Source organism: Drosophila hydei, unplaced genomic scaffold (assembly GCF_003285905.1).
Source record: "Drosophila hydei strain 15085-1641.00,03,60 unplaced genomic scaffold, DhydRS2 tig00000290-arrow-arrow-pilon, whole genome shotgun sequence".
Classification (NCBI taxonomy): domain Eukaryota; kingdom Metazoa; phylum Arthropoda; class Insecta; order Diptera; family Drosophilidae; genus Drosophila; species Drosophila hydei.
In genome coordinates, this window is record NW_022045704.1 from 1,435,430 (window position 1) to 1,456,391 (window position 20,962).

The 20,962-nt window shown below is 35.2% G+C and overlaps 1 protein-coding gene across 1 annotated transcript in view; it reads left to right on the top strand.

Moving 5' to 3' along the window:
* The window catches only part of LOC111594978 (mushroom body large-type Kenyon cell-specific protein 1), a 56,954-nt gene extending 44,849 nt beyond the window's left edge, over positions 1-12,105 (top strand). Inside the window, exons 2-5 of the mRNA XM_030223805.1 lie at positions 285-551; positions 616-848; positions 940-1,361; positions 9,252-12,105. Coding sequence (XP_030079665.1) covers positions 285-551; positions 616-848; positions 940-1,361; positions 9,252-12,021 — 3,692 coding nt within the window. The 3' untranslated portion in view covers positions 12,022-12,105. The remainder of the gene's footprint in view (positions 1-284; positions 552-615; positions 849-939; positions 1,362-9,251) is intronic.
* Positions 12,106-20,962: the final 8,857 nt, after the last annotated feature.

The following is a 20,962-nucleotide window of genomic DNA, read 5'->3' on the forward strand; positions in this document are numbered from 1 at the left end:
AGCCATTTTTTATTTTTCATTGCTGTCCTACCATTCAATTAAGTAATTTATGTCTGCACAAATTCCCAAGCTTGAGTACAGCCAACAAAAAAATAATAAAAAAAAACGAATTGAAATAGAAAAATAAGCAAATTGCACTTGCATTGGAAAGCCAAAGCAAAAAAAATAGCAATAGAATGTAATAACCTATGCAACTTATGCATAATTTAGCTAGCTCAGGTGGCACCACTTATATTCTATCAGAGTCTAATAAAAAGTTGTTCTCTCTTTGCATGTCTTTGTAGGCTTAGAACGCGTCGCTGAAGAATTCATGGGTCGCAGGAAATGGAAACATTATCAAGAGCAATTGACGCGCAACCAATTGAATATCGCAGAGCAACAGCCCATATCAATAATAACGAGCGAAGAAACAGAAGACAACAGCGAGTACAAGGAGAGCCACTGCAAGCCACTGAGCCAACGCTTAGAGCAGTCCAACGGCCGGCCAATCAGCAACTGCAACAGCAACAGCAACACCAACAACGGCTTGTTGCAATTTGAAGGCGATTTTGGTATGTTAAGCAACGTGAACTCTTGTCTTAGCAGAGACGCAAACCATATTCTGTTTGATTGTAGACAAGAACCACAATACATCACACGAGGAACGCGACTCAAGTGCAACATCACGTAGCTCCGTCTCACCAACTCCACCGCCAGAACCCAACGATTGGACACCGTCTGATAAGTGCAATTTCTGTGTTAACGGTCGCTTGCTAACGGTTAACGCCAAAGGCGAATTGGTGGCCGAAACAACGGCCAGCAGCAGCAGCAACTACAACAACAACAACAACAGTACAGCTGTGCATCAGGTTAGCTCTCACTCCTACACCCACTTCAATGTTCTTATTTTTAGATGACAACATCAAATTATCGTATACTTAACGCAACTTTCCCATGCAGCACGACAGCGACAGCAACTCGAGCGCATCGCTGCACAATAGCAGCACAAATAGCAAGTGTAGAGCACGCAACAACAACAACAACAACAACATAGCCACAACGTCATCGCCCACAAGTTCCATAGAACTATACAAGCTGCTCACCCAGCAAACAGCCAAGATGACATCAATGGAATCAATGGCCGCCAAGCTGGCCCAATTCACCATGATGGCCGATATCAATTTGATGAACACGCTGGCCAGTCAACAACATGCCAACTCCGTAACACCAACTACCTCGGAAGTAGCTGCCGCTGCCGCTGCCGTACCAAGTCCCACACTCAAGGATGCAATACATAGTCCACACAATGCCGATGCGCCGCTGGACCTAAGCAGCAAGCCCTCGCCAAACTCATCGATCAGCGGTGATATCAAGACAGCCAGGTAAGTCTCAACTCAATGCAATTACACGTGAGATAAATTTACTTACAAATATGCCTACGTTTGGGCTGCTTATATACTTCAATATATACATAGCATGTATATTATATAAATCTGACATTGCGCATACAGAAAATTATATAAAAAAACACAGTACATAAAAAAATTAACTAATGAAAAAAGTCAAATTTGAAATGCTCTATAATAAAACAAAAAATAATAAATAAAAAATATTTAATGTAAAATAAAAGCAAATTGAATCGAATGAAATAAGCAAAGTTAACTAAACAGTTAATATTTAAATGCTCTATAAGCTTAAAATTTTATTTTAAAATATTTTATTAAAATAAATATTAAAATATTTAATTAAACTAAATTTTCAAATATTTTAATAACAAATATTTTCAAAATTGTAAATACATTTAGGTTTAGGATATAATTGAGCGAGGATTCCAATGCATAATAATATATATTAAATACAAATAATAAATAAACATTCTGACAATTGAAACATTAAAAACTAAAATAAAAAATAAATTAATAATATAATTAAAATATAATCAAAATTAAAAAGGTTTTAACAGAAAATAAATTTATTAAAAAATATTAACAATATATATAAAAATATAAAACAAATAAATAAAAATGTTAAATAAATAAAATAAATTAAAATTATAATTATAATAAATTATAATAATATAATAAAAATAAAAATAAAGTTAATCAATAATAATAATAAACTAAAAATATAATATAAATATATCAATATAAAAATTAAAAAAATATATATACGTATAACTAAAAAATAAAACAAAAAAATATATAATAATAATATTTTTTAAAACATATGTTACAAATATTTAAAAAAATCATAGCTTATAAATACTCAGGCAAACGTGACTTAGCTACCAACTTAATACTTAAGCGATTATTTGCGGACTACAGAAAACTGGCTTAGTTCGCATACCAAAAGTCAAATGCACATTTACGACTTTGACTTCTGAATTTCTGTACAATATAAACAGATTTTTATCAACTCAGTTAAGCAATGCAAACAAGCGCCATAATAAATGCGACATGCCCAGCCTTAACTATATAAAAAAAAGAAAAAACTGAATTCAACATGAAACAAAAAAAGAGAAAAAAAAATGGTGTTTCAGCAGACAATACATGAGATAATTGCACTTTGGGCACTGGCCCGCCTCTGACACTGCATTTATTGTAGCATACTTAATGGGGCGGCGGCGGCGGAGGCGTAGGCGGGGTCGGGACGAGGTGGCCAACGGAAAGCTTTATTGTTGTGCGCCTATGTAAAAATCGTGCAATTACACATGCACGTGTGTACATGTGTGTACGTGTGTGTACGTGTGTGTGTGCACATTTAAGTAGGTGTGATGCGCATATGTGTGTGTGTGTGTGTGTGGTTTGAGTGCGGTTTATGAAACGATGCCGAAAATTACACATACGCCCCATAGCACGCAGCCAGCGCTGCGTTGGCCACGCTTAATTACTGAGGCGGTGCAAGCTGTGGGCCGCATAAATTTGCATCAAATTTGAGCTGCCAAAAAAGAGAATAAAAAATTTATACAAAATGTATTTCAAGCGAGTCTCTCTCGCTCTGTGTGTGCATCTTAACTCCTTTATATATTTTGTGCCTGCTATTTTTTTAATTACTCTAAAATGTTCGGGAGCACCTAGGCTATTATTTATGTGTGTGTGTGCACTTCAGACGACAGAGACAAGGGGTGTGTTGTGAACGTGTGCATAATTTTCCAGCACTTCCACAATTTTTGTCATTATTTTTTTTTCATCTCTTTTTTGGTTGTTGTTTTTTTTTTTTTTTTGTGGCGGCGGCTGCTGTGGCTGCCACTTGAGCCGCAAAACACGAGTCCTTGTCTATTGTCTAAAGCATGGCCAAGTGTTTGTTAGCAGCTGCTGCCGTTGCCGTTGCCGTTGCTGCTGCTGCCTTGCATCATCGTGCACCTATTTTAATTGTTGTAATAAAAAGCAACGAAAAATGGAAGAAAAATGAAAATTGTGAACAGGATGCGACAGCTGACAGGAACTGCAGCTGGCTAAAAGAAGTCAAATGCCGCGCATTGACAAGCGCTCAATGGCTTTGCCCAAAACATGTCCAGTTCACACACACACACACACACACATATATATATATATATAGTTGGCAAATGTATTGCCAGCAGCTCAGTCAAAAACACTTGAAATACAAAAGCTACTGACGCTGCAATTTTTTGGCGTTTATTACGGATTTTCTTTATATATATATATATATATATATATACAGGCTGCTGCTGTTGATGATGAGGCGGCGACATCGCCACTCCAAGTCAAGCGTCGACGCCGACGTCGTCGCTGGCAGCGGGCGCAGCAGACAGAAAATGAGTGCATCATATCGATCGCTTTTTTTTCCCCACTGCGTTTTACATTTTTTTTACGTTTCATTTTTTTTTTTCGGTCTTTCTTCTTGCTACTTTTTTCTATGCAGCAGAGTCGGGCGGGGCAGGGGGCGTGTTGTCGCTGTGTGTTTATATGTATTCATTATTTTTCGTTTACGAAAAATTCTCTGTGCACACACACACACACACACACACACATACAGACATGCACCGAAAAAAGATTGTGAGCGTAATAACTGGCATAGACTGATGACGCTGACGTCGACGTCGACGGCGACAGCGGCGTCGCTTTCCCCATTTGGCCCCAAAAAAATGGTGAAAAAAGCGAAATAAAAAAGCTTAATGCGTGCACTTGCTATTGTTATAGTCGTTGTTGTTGTTGTTGTTGTTGTTGTTGTTGCTGCTGCAGGCCAGCAATTTTTAACCGTTTTTTTTTTTTCATTACCCCCCTCTGCCCTTCATTCTTCTTTTTTTTTGCCATATTTTTGTCATATTCCAATGACCGTTGGGCGTTCAGGTGGGTCGGCCTGGTTGACTGGCTGGCTGGCTGGCTGGCTGGCTGTCCCGCCTGATTGCCGTTATATATGTATGTTTGTATGCTATATGCGTGCGTGAATGAAATGTCGCTTAAATGAGCGAGATAGAAAAAAAAAACGCATACAAAAAAATTGCAGCAGCTGCAGCGGTGGCAGCGCCGGCAGCGCCGTCAGCAGCGCTGGCCGTAAAAAAATGAGTGCATATCTTCCGAAAAAATGCAACTGCATATGTATATATACAAACATGCCAGTGTGTGTGTGTGTGTGTGTGTGTGTGGGTGGTTGTTTGCTGCGCACGCATCGAGTGCAAGGGGCAGGCAGCTTGGTTTGGGGCCGCCTGCATTGGCAACAAAAACAAACATGCAATTGCATTCATACACAAATAAAAAAACACACACACACACACATACACACACACACACACACATGCAGTCACATGCACACATGCACTTGATGCATTTTTAACAAAATTGCATTCGACGTCGTCACACACACACTCAACCCTGGAACGGGACACTGTGCCAGCCCACGCCCACTTCCGCCCAGCCACTGGCCAAGCCATGTTTTCGCTGGCGTCCCGCCACAGACAAATTTAGCGGCCACGCAGCAAACTGAAAAGACAACAAAACGAAAAACGAGAGAGCGAAAAAAAAAGTGAAACGAAAAACTTTAATTAATTATGTACACAGGGAAACCAGACTGGAAAGAATATTTAACAGATGCTTAACTTTCGGTAAACTTCAAATTAACTCTCTAAATTTGAACGTCACAAAACTACAATCAGCCAGCTGCAGTCGAGTGCGAGCCATGCCCAGGCGACGTTGCAGCTAAGAGCCAAAACTTAGGAATGCTAAAACATGTACTAAATTTAGTTAAGCTAAGAGGTTAAGCAGTGGCTATGGCTGAGCTCTTGAATGGCAAACTGCAGTAGTTAGTTTTATGCAGTGGGAGTTGCAGTTAGATTGACTTTGTTTTGTTGTAATTAAAGATAAAATTTAAAAATTTTAAACATTTTTTTTTTTTTTGCTCAGAAATATTTGAAATATTTTATTTTTATTTTTATTTTTATTTTATCATCAGCAGAAATTATTTCAAAATTAATATTTTATATTTAATTAATATAATTAATATAAAATACTAAATTATTGTAAGCAAACGAATCACATATCAGATTTTTACTTTTCTCAAATTTATTTATGTGTGAAGTTTAAAGCTGGAAAGACCTGAATGGCATTTTAATTAAACATTTACGATAAACACTTCATTTGGTATTCAACTTATAGTTTAAGCAGCTTAATGTCATTAATAAGTACATGAACTGCTAGCCTTTGAGCCAGGCCAACATTCACTGGGTCAATTAGGCACATCTCTGCTCAAGCACTACTTCATTCAGCTGCAATTCTTACAATATTCCAATCATAAGCTGTATTATAGTATATTTTAATAATTTTTATATATTTCGTAGTCTCAGACTCGACTTTAATTATGTATATACTTATATTTAACCCAACGCAATCGGTAAGCCCAAAAAATGCAATCCCAATGCATTGTGCATTTCATGTATGTAAACGGATGCAAGGTATGGGTGTGTGTGTGTGTGTGCGCGTGTGTGTTGTGTATTTAAGGCATACAAAAGGTGTGGGATGCACCGACAAAAAATGCGATATGCGCATAAAAATGTCAGCAACAACAACAGAAGCAGCAGCAGCAGCAGCAGTTGCCAATGCAATTGCAGCAAGCGTCAAAATTGCAACAACAACAACGAAATCCACGCAAAAATGCAACAAAAAATCAACCCTTTTTTGTTTTTGCTATTGCTGCTGCTGTTGCATGGCAGTTGCCGCTGCTGCCACAAATTAAAACAAAATGTCAGAAAAAAAAGCGAAAAAATAAAACGAAAAAATATAAAACAAGCGTGGCACGAGCGCAAATGAATCCTCGCTACATGCGTGCAACAAAAACAATAACAACAACAGCAACAACAACAACAACAACAACAACGACAACAGCCGCCGAATTCATGGCAGCGACAGCGCAGTCAGCGTCGCTGCCAGCTGCGGCTGTTGCAACGACGGCAAATTGCAATTGAAGTGCAGCCAAAAGGTAAACGACACCAACAGCAACAGCAACAACAACAAATCAAAACGACATTGAAATGACATTTTTCATTAATATTTGCAAACCTTTCTAGCGCCCCTTAACCCCTGACTGCCCCACAAAGCATTTTTCGGCCACATTATTTGGCCCAGCAGCGCGCAGCAACGGCTGTTCGGTCAGCAAGCATTGCTGCCACCTGCTGTTGCAGCTGCACGCTGCTTCTTGTTGTCAGCGCAATTTTCAGACATTTTCCAGACGTGCAGTATCCTAAAAACAAAAACAACAAAAAAAAACGAGAGAGAGAACCTTGCAACAACAGCAAAAAGTGCGCCCAACTTTTCCGTCAACTTTTGCTGTGCTGGCCCACAGCCGACAGCGAGGACAAGAAGCTGTGCGTTTCCGCAGCCAGTGCAATGTACTGCACTGGCAGACCCCCGCCCTGCCCACTGCCACTCGGAGTGCACCCAGCCACCCACTCGGTGCTGCCAAAAGGGTCTTGGTCTCAACTCTCGTCGCGTCTACTTGCGTCTCGTCTCGCTGCCCTGCCGGCTGCGCATAAAGAAAAGAAAAATTTCGTACGGCTTTCACTGCTGCTGCTGCTGCTGTTGTTGTTGTTTGTGCACAAAAAGTTGCCTTTTGAAATGGGCTAGCCAAAAGTGCGCTCCACCCGGCCAAGCAGAGAGTGGCTGCTGGGCTGGCACCACCAAAGCGCCAAGTGGTGCGGCTTGGCATTAAGTGAAAAATGCTTCTTTTTTTGTTTTTAAGCAAAAAAAAAAAATTCGTCTAATGAACTTCAAAAACATGTTTGTCCCTGCCTTGGCTGGCAGGCTGACATCTTCGTGTCTCTGCCCCTGCCTCTGCCACTCATCCCTGGCGTGTCATCTTTTGTCTCTGCAGCAGGCCAAAATCAGCGAGAGCAAAAAATAAAAAACAGGGTATACAAAGAGGAAGAAACGTTACAAATTTTTCTATGCTGCATCCTTGCCATTGCCTTTGACAAGGACAACGTCGCTGCTGCTGCTGCTGCAGACATTTAAGAAGCGCTCATTGTCTCTGCACTCAAGTGTGCATATGTGTGTGTGTGTGCCCAATATATGAGCACCGAAAATAAAAGATGACAAAAACAAAAAAAAATGTGCATCGGCAAAGGGTGAAAATAATATTTTGTCAGCTTCTGTTTTCCGCTTTGAACTGAAGTCACAAAAAAGAAGCTGTCAGAAGCGAACTGATGCGCCGGAAGAGGTCTCAGATGGATCATAATACGGGCTGACTGCTCAATTACCTCGATGGCACATGTTCAAGGGCTACTTCTGCTGCAAATCTGCTTCTATTTGCCAAAGTTCGTTAGCTTTTCAATTTTCTAACTTATTAATTAAGATGCAATTGGATATCTGCTCTCAACTACTATAACTATTTGAGTAGAGTGAAAGCGGGTCGATTAGTTTTCAATAGCTGTTGAGTTGCTTTATTCAGGCTGTTTAACTATTCTTCAGTCCTGAACGTCCCTCTATATGAATGCTCCCATCTCAAAAGCTTTAAAAGGCAAAGACTTCAAATTTGTATTATTTATTCTTGTTATGTTTATAGCAACAATTTATTTATTTATTTATTTATTTATTTATTTATTTATTTATTTATTTATTTATTTATTTACTTATTTATTTATTTATTTATTATTTATTATTTATTTATTTATTTATTTATTTATTTATTTATTTATTTATTTCTTTATTTATTTCCTTAATACATTTATTATTTATTTATTTATTATTTATTTATTTATTATTTATTTATTTATTATTTATTTATTTATTTAGTTATTTATTTATTTATTTATTTATTTATTTATTTATTATTTCCTCCATACATTTAAAAATAGTTGTGGAAATATTCAAAAAGGATATATGTTAGTCGTGCATTCTCTATAAAAAAATTCTTAGTTGTAAAAAAAAATATATATATATATATAAATATATATATATATATTTATTTTTTTTATATTTTTTATATATATATTTGTTAAATATACATATTAAAGTGACTTTTACTCAATTCAGCAACTGAACCGATTTGCAAAGGGTAACTTCTAGTCGGGCACGCTCCACACGAGCACTCATATATTAATTTTAAAGAAAAGCCAATGAATGTGGTGTATAACATTCATTCACTCATACATTCAATATCTGAAAACTGTCTTAAGCGGGTATCTTCTAGTCAGGCACACCCCACTAAAGCACCCATACCTTAATAAAAGCTAATAAACCTCTAGAATGTGTATAATAAGCGTAAGTGCACTCACATCTAACTAATTTAGTATCTAACAAACTTACTTAGACGGGTATCTTCTAGTCAGACACTCCCTACCCTACTTTAACTTTGCTTTTTTGTAAATGCCAATACATGTATGTATTTATTGAACATGCATAGATGTATTCACTTTCAAGAGCTAAAAAACATTCTAAACCGGGTATATTCTAGTCGGGCAGACCCCACTAGAGCTCCCTTACTTTACTTTTCAGTATGTGTCAAGGTGTCTTCTGCATGTTTTTAGCAGGCACTTCTCACATATTCCGTATCAGAACAAATTTCTTTAACGAGTATTTCCTAGTCGGGCAGACCCCAGAGAGATCCCTTACTTTACTTTTCAATATGAGCCAAGGTGTCTTCTGCATGTTTTTAGCAGGCACTTCTCACATATTCCGTATCAGAACAAATTTCTTAAACGGGTATCTTCTAGTCAGACACTCCCTGCAGTGTCACTCTGACTACTCATTTCGTTAGCTAAGCCAATCTGTATTTTATACAATAATTTGTAGCTAAGCTTTCTTAATTTTCTTCTCTTGCAGAGCTCTGTCGGAGTGTGGCACGCCTCTTGGCGCCGCCGGGCGGCAAGCGTACAGCAACGAGGATCTGAATAGCGCGCTGCAGGATGTGCTGGCCAACAAGCTGGGCACACGCAAGGCGCCCAGTCAGTATCATGTGCAGCGCACGACGCTGCGCAACAAACTGTGCAAAATGTCACTCGATGGCAAACGCGCGACGCCCGATCTACAGCAACAGCAGCAGCAGCAACAGCAACATCAGCAACTGTTGCAGCACGAGCTGGAGCTGGACGAGCAGGAGGAGTCCGGCGACGAGGCTGGCGATGGCGACAGCAATGCGTCTGGCTATCAGGAGCTGGCGCAGCGCATGGCCGTCAACGAGCATCTCCGCAAGCTGGGCGACATGTCCGAACACAATGGCAGCGACCTGGGCGACGAGCACGAATCGGTCATGTCACCGAAGCAGACGCATTCGCAGGGCGCCGGCACGCCCACTGGTCATATGCCGGGCGCTGCAGCTGGCGGCAATGTGGGCGCCGGCGCTGCGGGCGGCCTGCCCGTCACCATAGACACGAGCGTCCTGCTGCATACGTTGATGCTGGCAGCGGGCATTGGGGTGATGCCCAAGCTGGATGAGACGCAGACGTTGGGCGATCTGTTCAAGACGCTGCTGATGGCTAGCAGTGGCGGCATGCTGGGCCAGGAGAGCAATGGCAGTGCCACACTCCTGCAGCAGCAGCAGCAGCAGCACCAGCAGCAGCAGCAACAGCAGCAACTCAATGCAGTTGCTGCCTTTCGTCGTCATCTACCAAAGTCTGAAACGCCGGAGACTAGCTCCTCGCTGGATGCCAATGAGGCGTGCGAGGATCCTATACTGAAGATTCCGTCCTTCAAGGTCAGTGGCGCAACCAGCGTCTCGCCCACCAACAGCAACAATATCAACCCCAACACCAACAACAACAACAACAACAACAATAGCAGCAGCAACAGCAGCAACAACAACAACTCAAACAGCAATCGCAATGGCGATCACAGTCCACACTCCGCCTCGCCAATGCTGGCAGCAGCTGTTGCCGTTGCAGCCGCCAGCAACAGCTATCGCAACAGCAACAGCAGCAGCAGCAGCAACAATCTATTGTCGCCAACAGCAACATCCATACAAAAGATGATGGCCAACACCATACAGCGCAAGATCAACGAGCAGAGCAACCAGGACAGTCTCTTGGGCCTGGACAAGCGCAACAATGGCAACACCAGCGGCAGCGAATGCAGCAGCAGCGGCGGCGGCGGCGGCGGAGGTGGCGGTGGCAGCGGCAACACCAGCAGAAAGCCCAGCATATCGGTGGCCAAAATAATTGGCGGCACGGATACCTCGCGCTTTGGCGCCTCGCCCAATCTGCTGGCCCAGCAGCACCACAGCCATCTGAGCGCACATCATCATGCACATGCGCACACGCATCCGCATGCGCACCATCAGCAGCAGCAGCAGCAGCAGCTGAGCGCACAGGATGCTGCGGCGCTGGCTGCTGGCAAGGGCACACGACCGAAGCGCGGTAAGTACCGCAACTATGACAGAGACAGCCTGGTCGAGGCCGTCAAGGCCGTGCAGCGCGGCGAGATGTCGGTGCATCGTGCCGGCAGCTATTACGGCGTGCCGCACTCAACGCTGGAGTACAAGGTGAAGGAGCGACATTTGATGCGGCCGCGCAAACGTGAGCCAAAGCCGCAGCCGGATCTGGTGGGGCTGACGGGGGCTGCGAATAAGGTGAATGCCAATCTGGTTGGGCTCAATCATCTGGACAAGCTGAAGGCGGGCAGCAACAGCAGCAGCAACAGCAACAGCAACAACAACAGCAGCAATGTCGGCTCCAAGCTGAGCAACGCTTTGAAGAACAACAGCAGCGCCGCGAGTGCCGCCGCCGCTGGCACGCCCAATGGCTTGAAGCTGCCCATATTCGATGGTGGCCCACAGTTGCCCTTCCAGCCGGCGATGTTCTGGGCCCAGCCGAACACCGGCGGCAACTATGGCCTCGACTTAAATCGCAATAACGAATTTCTGAACAACCATCTGGCCGAGGTGATACGCGGCAGCCCGCTGGGCGTTGCGGCCAACCTGAACCATGGCCACGTGCCCAGCGTGCATATGAAGAGCGCCCTCGAGTATGCCGAGAATATGTACGACGGCATCATACGAAAGACTCTCAAGCAGAATGACAGCGATGCCCTCATCAACAGCGGCAACAACAGCAACAGCGGCCACGGCACTGGCAACGGCAATGCGCTGCTGGATCAGCTGCTGGTCAAGAAGACGCCGCTGCCATTTACAAACAATCGCAACAATGATTACATCAACGCCACCTGCTCCAGCTCTGAGTCGAGTGTTAAGCGTCCGGGCAGCCCGCTGGGCGCCTATGCGGATATTAAGCGCGAACGCCTTAGCCCCATGCGCAGCACAGCGAGCGCCAGCAGTGACGAGGAACAGGATGCCCACGTCACCACCAACAACAACAACAACAGCGAGCTGGCACACAATAAGAACAACAATGGCAATGGCAACGGCCGCAGTCGCATGACGTCGCGCGACTCCGAAACAGACGCCAGCAGCTTGAAGAGCGAACAGTCGCTTAGCTCCGCAGCGCAGCTGCACAAAATGATGGATCTCAATGGCAGCAGCAGTGTCAAGTATGAGCGAGAGCCAACGACAGCAACAGCCGCGCAATTGTCGCCAAACAATTCGATATTGCATGACAAGCTGGCACAGATCAAGCCCGAACAGGGCGAGGAGCAGTTATAGGTCAGGTGGCAGCCAGGTGACTGTCCCCAGCAGCAGCAGCAGCAGCAGCACCAGCAGCAACATGTGGCACCAACATTCGTGTGGCCACCTTTAGCCACGCACTACTATAGTTTCTAAATGATGGGGCAGTTGGTTAGGTGTACAGGCAAGCGAAGATTGAGCAAAAGCAAACCAAATTTTTAAGCATATATATATATATATCTATATATCTATATATATATAGTATATATATATTATATGTACAATGACAAAGCAAAGAGCCCGCGGCATATGGAGCAGCAACTCCAAATTGTTAGTAGTTAATAAAAATAAAACATAAAAATGAATAAACACACACACAAGTACACACATATATATATGTATATGTATGTAACACAGCAACAACAACAACAACAACAAACAAACATGCATAGATACACACTGTATTTATGCATATTTATTGTTTAGTTTTTTGACAATCGACAAATAGGCATTCTCTTGTACAAACTTTCTAAACAAACAAAACGAAAAAAACCCTAAAAAATATACAAAAAAAAAAAACAAAATCAAATAAGCAACAACAAACACAACAATATCAAGTAAATTAATTTTTAAAATTAAAAATAAAATTATTTCATTTGCCTTTTACATAATTAAATCAATTTTATTTCAATACAAAAAAACTTAAAAACAAAATAAAAAAAAAACAACAAAACAAAGTACAGCCCGAAAAAGAAAACTATGCCAGCGCCTGCTTGCGAAATGTAAACGAAAATTCTTGGAAATAAAACATTCCACAATTTTTTTTATAATTTTTAATATATTTAAAAAACAAAAAACTTTAAATGTGATTTCAAAAAACGCAATGCAGACGCCTTATGCATAGCTACTGACCCAAAACCCAACAACAACAATAACTACAAATACCAGCAACAACAACAACAACAACAGCAACAATAACAAAGCAAACAACAATATCCGATCAATAACAACAACAACAACAGCAAACTTAATAGCCAACAATAATAACAACAACAACAAAATCGAAATAGCAAAAGCAAAATTCAAAAACTACAAAAACAAGAAACAAAATTTATTTCTTTTTAAAAACATATTTTGTTTAATTTTTAATGTTTATTTTTTATTTTGAAAAAAGAAAAAACCCTTACAAAAAGAAGAAGAAAATATAAAACAAACGGAAATCAATAAACAAAGCTGCCTTCACATTTACAAATTAAATAAATTGATAAGAGGAACGAGAAAATGTTAGCTAAAAAATAAGAAGAAGAAGAGGAAGCACACAAAATAATAATAATACGAGAAAGCAATTTACGCAAATGCAAAATTCACAACCACAAAAAAAACCACCAACAACAACAGCAACAACAAAAGACAGCCCATCAAAAAAAATAAATAATTTTTATTTCAAATACAAAAAAAAAACTGAAACAAAAACAAAATTAAATACATATATATATATATATAGATAACAAAATTATTATGTATGAAAACAAAATTTTGATGTTTCGATGTTTAAATATATATACATAAAAAATATAATAAATTTAACTAAATGTTTAGGCAGTAAATAAAAAAAACAAAAACAAAATCAAATTCACATTCGATAAAAACAAAACTCTTGAAATAATCTATTTAACTATATATCTATATATATGTATATTTATGTATGTGTGTCTTGATCATTACGCGTATACCTCAAACGAAACACACAAGATCATTTTGAGCAACTCTATATATATATATTATATATATTTAAATGTACTTATACACTCTACACACTCTTTACACAGTATACAAAAAACGAAAGCAAAAACAAAAACTTGAGGAATGTCTACTAAAACATATTTACACTGCAAAAAAAAGAAGTGACAAACTGTAACAACTTTTTTGGTCAAACACGCCCTATCCCTCCCTCGCCCCCTTTGGAGAGCTCTCTTGATTTAAGCAACGTTTCGAAAATTCTAGATGGGTTTTACTTAAATGTATGCGTAAATAAAAGCAAGAAAATTTCAAAAATAAATATATATATATATGTACCTAAACGAAAAAAAAAAACAAAAACAAAAACATATTTTGTGTGCTAGCTAGTAAGTGTCAAAAGAGAAAAAACAAACATTTATTAATAACAACAAAAATTATATATACAACATACACATGTATTTTTAAAGTTAAACAAAAAAATATCAAAATTCTATTCAGCTAAAAACAAAAAATAAATAAATATATATATATATATATATATATATATATATATATATATATATATATATATATATATATATATATGTATATATATATATATATATATATATATATATATATACAAACATGAAAAGAAATCATTTCAAAGCATTTAAAACAAAACAAGAAATTATTTTTAATTTAAAGCATATTTATTGGCTAATCCTTAAAAATAAATTCAATGTGCATAAATGTTGTGGCTAGAAAAAATACAAAAAATAAAAAAGAAAACATAATTCCAAATTTATATTGAGGCAAACAGACAAAAAAAGAAAATTAAAAAAAAAATATTTCGTGTATTTAAAAAAAAATTAAATATGAAGAAAGAAAAATTTAGTAAATTATTTGCATCACAACAAATTGTTTAAAAACAAACAAGAAATCAAAAACAACAAAAAAAATCGTATTTATTGCTAATTTAATTATATTTGAAGTATACATACATATTTATTATACATACATATATATACATATATACACATATATGTATATATATATAGACACACTATCTGTGATTAATAATCCAAAATTTTGAAGAAACTTTTTCTGACTAATGTTGGTTAGGCAAAACATGCATAAAACATAAATAATTATAATAATAACAATAATAATATAAAAAAGATTAATAAACACACAAACATACAGACACATATATAGAGCAAGCTATAAACAAATTGAACGATCGGATACAAATAATAACAACGGCAACAACAACAGCAATAGCAATAGCAACAACAACAACAACTACACAAAGCACAGAGCAAAAACTATCAAAGCGAATTCTTAGTTGGCATATAAAGTATAAACTATATAGGCCAAAATAACAGTAACAATAGCAAAGGCAACAACTACAGCACATCACTAAAAAGCAAAAACAAAAATCTTACAACAGTTCAGAGCATATATAGTTGTACATATATTTTGGAAAAATTTTTTACGCAAAACTAAACAGAAAATGCAGTCTTAAAAAAAAGAAACAATAAAAACCAAATGCAGTGTAAACATTTTATAAAACAAAATTATACAAAGTAAAAACTTAAACAAAATTAAATATTTTGTTTAAGACAAAAACAAAAATAAAAACAAATGCTAGAAAAAAGAAATGAAATCAAACTAAATGATAAAGAAATATAAAAAACAAGTAAAATAAAAATAAAAAATAAAGTGCAATTATACGGTTTATATGTATTAAGAAGCAAAAACAAAAATTAAATAAATTTGTAAAAACAGAAAAAAACCAAATCTGATTTGCGAACAGCTGTGCGAGCAAAATGCATTTTGCTGCCTGCTTCAAGGCGCGCGAGAAACCAGAATTGAGAAACAAATATGTAAATGAAACACATACATACACACACATATACATGCATATACAGACACACAGACAGGTAAATGGGCATAGGAGTATAGTGAAAAGAAGTAGAAGAAACAAGCCGTATGTAACTGAACCATGAAACCTTTCTTTGGTCTTAAGAAGGTTTTCGTCGCGTGTAATAGGAATAACAGCTTGAGAATGTTGAGAATTGTATAGAATTTTTGCATTTTCCAACCTGCCCCCAAACAAAAAAAAACAACAACTTAAAGGAAGAAAAGCAGTAAGCGGAAGTAGCCAAAAACGATTCTTGGCCAGGTGGGTTGGGCGTGCAGAAACGCTCAGGTACGTGTTTTTATTTTTCGGAGAGAAAAAAGATTGATTACCCATACATTACTTATTCTTTGTTTACAACAAATTCATAGTTAATAATTGTATAAAAGCAAAAGCAAAACGAGAAGAAGAAAAAAAAGAAATCTAAATCGATATACTTATTAATAATTACGAGTCTTAAATCTATACGAATAGATTATGTATATTTTAATTATTATTTTACATTTTACAAGCATATTTCGCATATTGTTTATAATTTTGTTCGACGCGAATCAAAATTTGCTGAATATAAGTGCATATACATAGTGTTTACGTTATTTACTACACACTCTATTAATTATATTATTAATGGCAACAACAACAACAACAACAAAAATAGGCAAATCAAAATTTTTATTATTATTATTAACTAAATACTATGATAAATATATATATATATGCAAACCAACTGTTGCTTAGCCTTGATTTGTGTGTTTTGTATATATATATTAGAACACAATTAGTAAGCAATTCTCTTTTTGAAACAAACAAACAATTTGTTGTTTTTTTCTTTCTATTTTTCTTTTAATTAATATTACAAACGGGCAAAACACATTTGACTTATAGTGCAATTGTTTCAAACAAAACAAATATAAATATATCTATATATATATTATATATTTTATATGCATAACAACTGATATAATTTAACAGATTTCTTTGCAATACCAAGAAGTATATGTATATGTAGACAGCAACAAATATTAATTTAAACAAGAAGCAAACATTAATTGAGAATCAAAAGTCATTTTAAGTGCGAATATATAACAGTTTGTGAGACAAAGTCAAAGTCAAAGTCAGTTTACTCAACACATCACAAAAGCATTATATTTGTTTTCTATAACTAAAAACGAGAAACCATTCAAATTCAAAACTTAAGTTGTGCCAATCCAAAAAACCAGAAGAGCGTTAGAAAAACCAAATGCAAAGAACAGAAGAAACAATAGCCAAGACAAACAACCAACAACAACAACAATAGCCCAAAATAATTGAACTAAAAATTGAGTATACAAATATATATACAATCTATATAGATATATATATATATATGTCAACAAATCAAATGAAGAAGACAACAATAACAACAACAACAACAAAACACACACAGCCTGACGTCGATTGTACTTTTCTTTTTTCTTCAAGCAAAACCAAAATAAAGCAAACAATTTAATTAAACAATAGTACTACTCTAACTACAACAACTAAAATAGCAACAGTAATAGAAATAGCCATAGCCACAAGCAATTAACTATAAACCACACACAGACACACAATTACCAATTTACTAACAGCGAGCGAGCGAGCGAGACTTTTCCAAAAGAGTTTTTTCCATTGAATAGCAATAACCAATACAATAGCCACATAATTAAACGATCATATATACAATAGACAGGACAGCAAAAACAAGATAAGAAAAAAGAAGCAGAACATGATGCGAGGCGAGCGCTGAGCTGTTTGCACATGGCGTATACGCAATATCCATTGCGCATACGCCACATGGCACGAGAAACGAAAACACGCTCAAAAGTAAATGAAAAACAAAAAAACAATTTTTATTTCAATTATCCACTATCAACTACAACATACGGTAAAATATGAATAACAATTAAAAACAAAACAAAACAAAACAAAAAAAAAACAACAATAGCCCTAGCAGAACATATTAAGCATATTAATCCATAAAAAGAAAGAAAATAAAAAATAAACAACAAATAAATCAGCAATAGTTCTAAGTTATTGGCAAACAAAAAAAAACACAGATGACTGCATCGTAATATGTCTCAGACTATGTTTTTTTTTTTCAATCAAAGTTTCTCGTTTTTAACTGCAAACATTCAGATTATTTTTAATACAACAAAACTGATGCAAGTACAATACAAAAAAAAATAAATAAAAAACATTTAAATAGCAAAACAACAGCAAAACTGAGCAAAATTCTTTTATTTTTGCATTTAGCGAAGCAAAGAAAAAAATATTCTTTTTTTTTTGTGGTGAAGAAGAACATTGTTTCACAGCCAATAAGCGTAACTAAATATATAAAATGCATTATGATTAGCAATAGCCCATAAGATACAGATACAAATAAAACAAAAACAAAAACAAAATATATATGTATGTATTTAGCATTAACAAAAACAACAACAACATAGCAAAGATAAACAACTTAAGCAAAGAAAACTTAAAAACATAAAACAAATTTGACTACTAAATTCCATAGCCGTAATTTTTGTCTCTTTTTCATTATAATTTTTAGTTCTTTACAGCGAAACAAAAACAGAAAAAAATGTTATATAAATATATTTAATAATGGTAAACAATTTGCTTGAATGTCAAACAAACAAAAAGGAAACACATATAAATATAATTTAAATATTACAAAAAAGCAAAAACAAAAAAAGCAAAAACTTAAATAGAATTGAGTTAAGTTAAATATTTAAATTTAAAAATTTGTTCAGCGTGCATAATTGTTATATATATATAAATTTATAATTAAAATTAAGTTTATGATTTTTCGTTATTTTTATTATTTACTTATTATGTTTCATGATATATTCACAGAAATATATATCATATATACTTACGCTGAAACTGTTTATTAATAAAAACAAAAACAAATATTTTAGTTAAACAGCTGAAGTTTTTTTCCATTTTTTAATTTCTTATTTTTATTTCTCCTTTTTAGTAACTCAGAGGCTTTTATTTAAAATTTTTGCTCTATGCTATATATATATATATATATATATATATATATATATATATACATATATATATCTATATATATTACACAATAAATGCAATAGTAATCTATCTAGTACACTTATTCAAAATATACTTAACAATAGACCAAAGTAAATATTGACTCTGATGTGGGCTTAACAATATCCGGAACATCTTCAATATTTGCTCCATTTTCACATTTAACGAAAATAGATTGACAAGAAAACAGCAAGACAATTGGCAAAGAATACAAGTAAAACATATTTGAGCGTATTTCATTTATTTTAATTGTTATTAATTTTTCTGAACGTTTTCGAACAGTTTTGAGTTATTTCAACCCACGCAAAAAAAGACGACTTTTGGATATTCAATATTCTAGAACTGGTTACGAAGACAAAACTAACAAGAAATAATAAAACATACGAAAATAAAAATCTATCTTTAAACAAAACTCAACAGCTTCAGGGACCAAAAAAAGAAAAAACATGAACAAAAGATTTATTTAACAACTCGAGAAATCTTTGAGCAAATGTACATCAAAATTCAAAAATATGAAATTTAAAGCATATCTTCATCCAGATGGAACACTAAATGGTATGCATGAAAAACTTAAGAAATATCTGGGCAAACATTTCGAATATATATCAAAATATATATGTGAATGAAATTTATTTAAAAAAAACTGTATAAAAAAAAACAAACAATTTTGGTAACATAAACATATAAATATATACAAAAAAAAACAATGGAAAAAAAAATGAAAAAAATATAAATCAATAAATGTCTGTGGAAAATATTTGGAATATTGAAAATTTTAAGTATAAGCAAATCTTGTATACGATACGCAAGTAAAGAAAATTAAAATTACAAATTTGGATGTTAAATAATCGTAAAAACAAAAACATATTGATTTACATAGAAAATTATGATTTGGTATAACTATTTTGGGTGTAAATAAATCATATATCAAAATATGTATGCTAGGTGGGTAAAAATTACAGAAAGAAGTAAAAGAAACACAAAAATTTAAACAATTAAATTAGCAAAATTTATGTGAACTTAGTAAATGGTAAATTTAAATTTATAATATATATATAATATATATATATATATATATATATATATGTATATATATATAATATATATATATATATATATGTATATATATATATATATATATTTGTGTACGTCTGCTAAAAATTTATAATATTATTAACTATTATCATGGAATTTAATTTACAAGACGAAAAAGTTTCTTCAGTTTTCAATGCCAAGTTCAATATTTGCAGCTCGAAATCAATTTTCGAATGGGTATTCAAATGTTTAACAACTAAAACATCGTGTAAAAATTAATAGAAATTGCAAAGTAAAACAACAACATTTAGATTTATGTATGTGAATGTGTACAACCAAAGGAGATATAATGGCAAAAATCTACTAAAGACAAACAATACTTACAAATGAAAAACAAAAACAACAACAAAAACAAAACACACAAACTATTAACTTGTAATGATGTGAACATGGAGCTCTCAGTATTTTGAAGAATACTGGCAATAAAAATTTAATAAAACATTAAGAAAACGCTGTTTTAATTCACCTTGCAAATATCCACAGATATGCATGTTTGGACACTTGGATATCCATTCAAGTTTCAAAATTTGTTCAACAACTTTGTTGAATTAACAATTTTCGAAAATGTTCGAATCTTAGTCATAAATAAGAGTTCTTGAAAATATTAAAAAAAAAGTTCAATTTCTTTGAGCTTTTGATAATTTTTGGAAACATTTTTCGAATTAACAATTTAAATTTTAGAATAATATCCAAGAGTTTTCGAACATTTTTGGAGGAGCTTTTGAGCTAACAATTCAATTTCGGGATCATACCCATAAATCAGAGTTCTTGAAAATTTCAAATAAATTTTCTAAATTATTAAAATTAGAGTTTGTAAAAATTATTAAACAACTTTTTTTTTCAGTTTAAAAATTTCTAATTCAACTGAAAAATCAATATTTTTAAATTAATTTTTCAGTTTTTAAATAATTTCAGGCTCAAGATATTCCCAATAAAAACCTTATGAAATGCAAACTTTGTATATCTTTTGGCTTTTGCAGAGATTGAAGCTATGAAGTATTCAATCGGTATTCGATTTCAATTTATCGCATAGGCATTTCAAATTTCCGATTTTATAAATATAAATAAATAGGAGACCTCGAAAAATCATTTCAAACTCTGTCTTTTTTCAAGTACTCAGGTTTGTTCAAATAGAATTTCGGTTTAATAAATTCATGTTATCTTTGA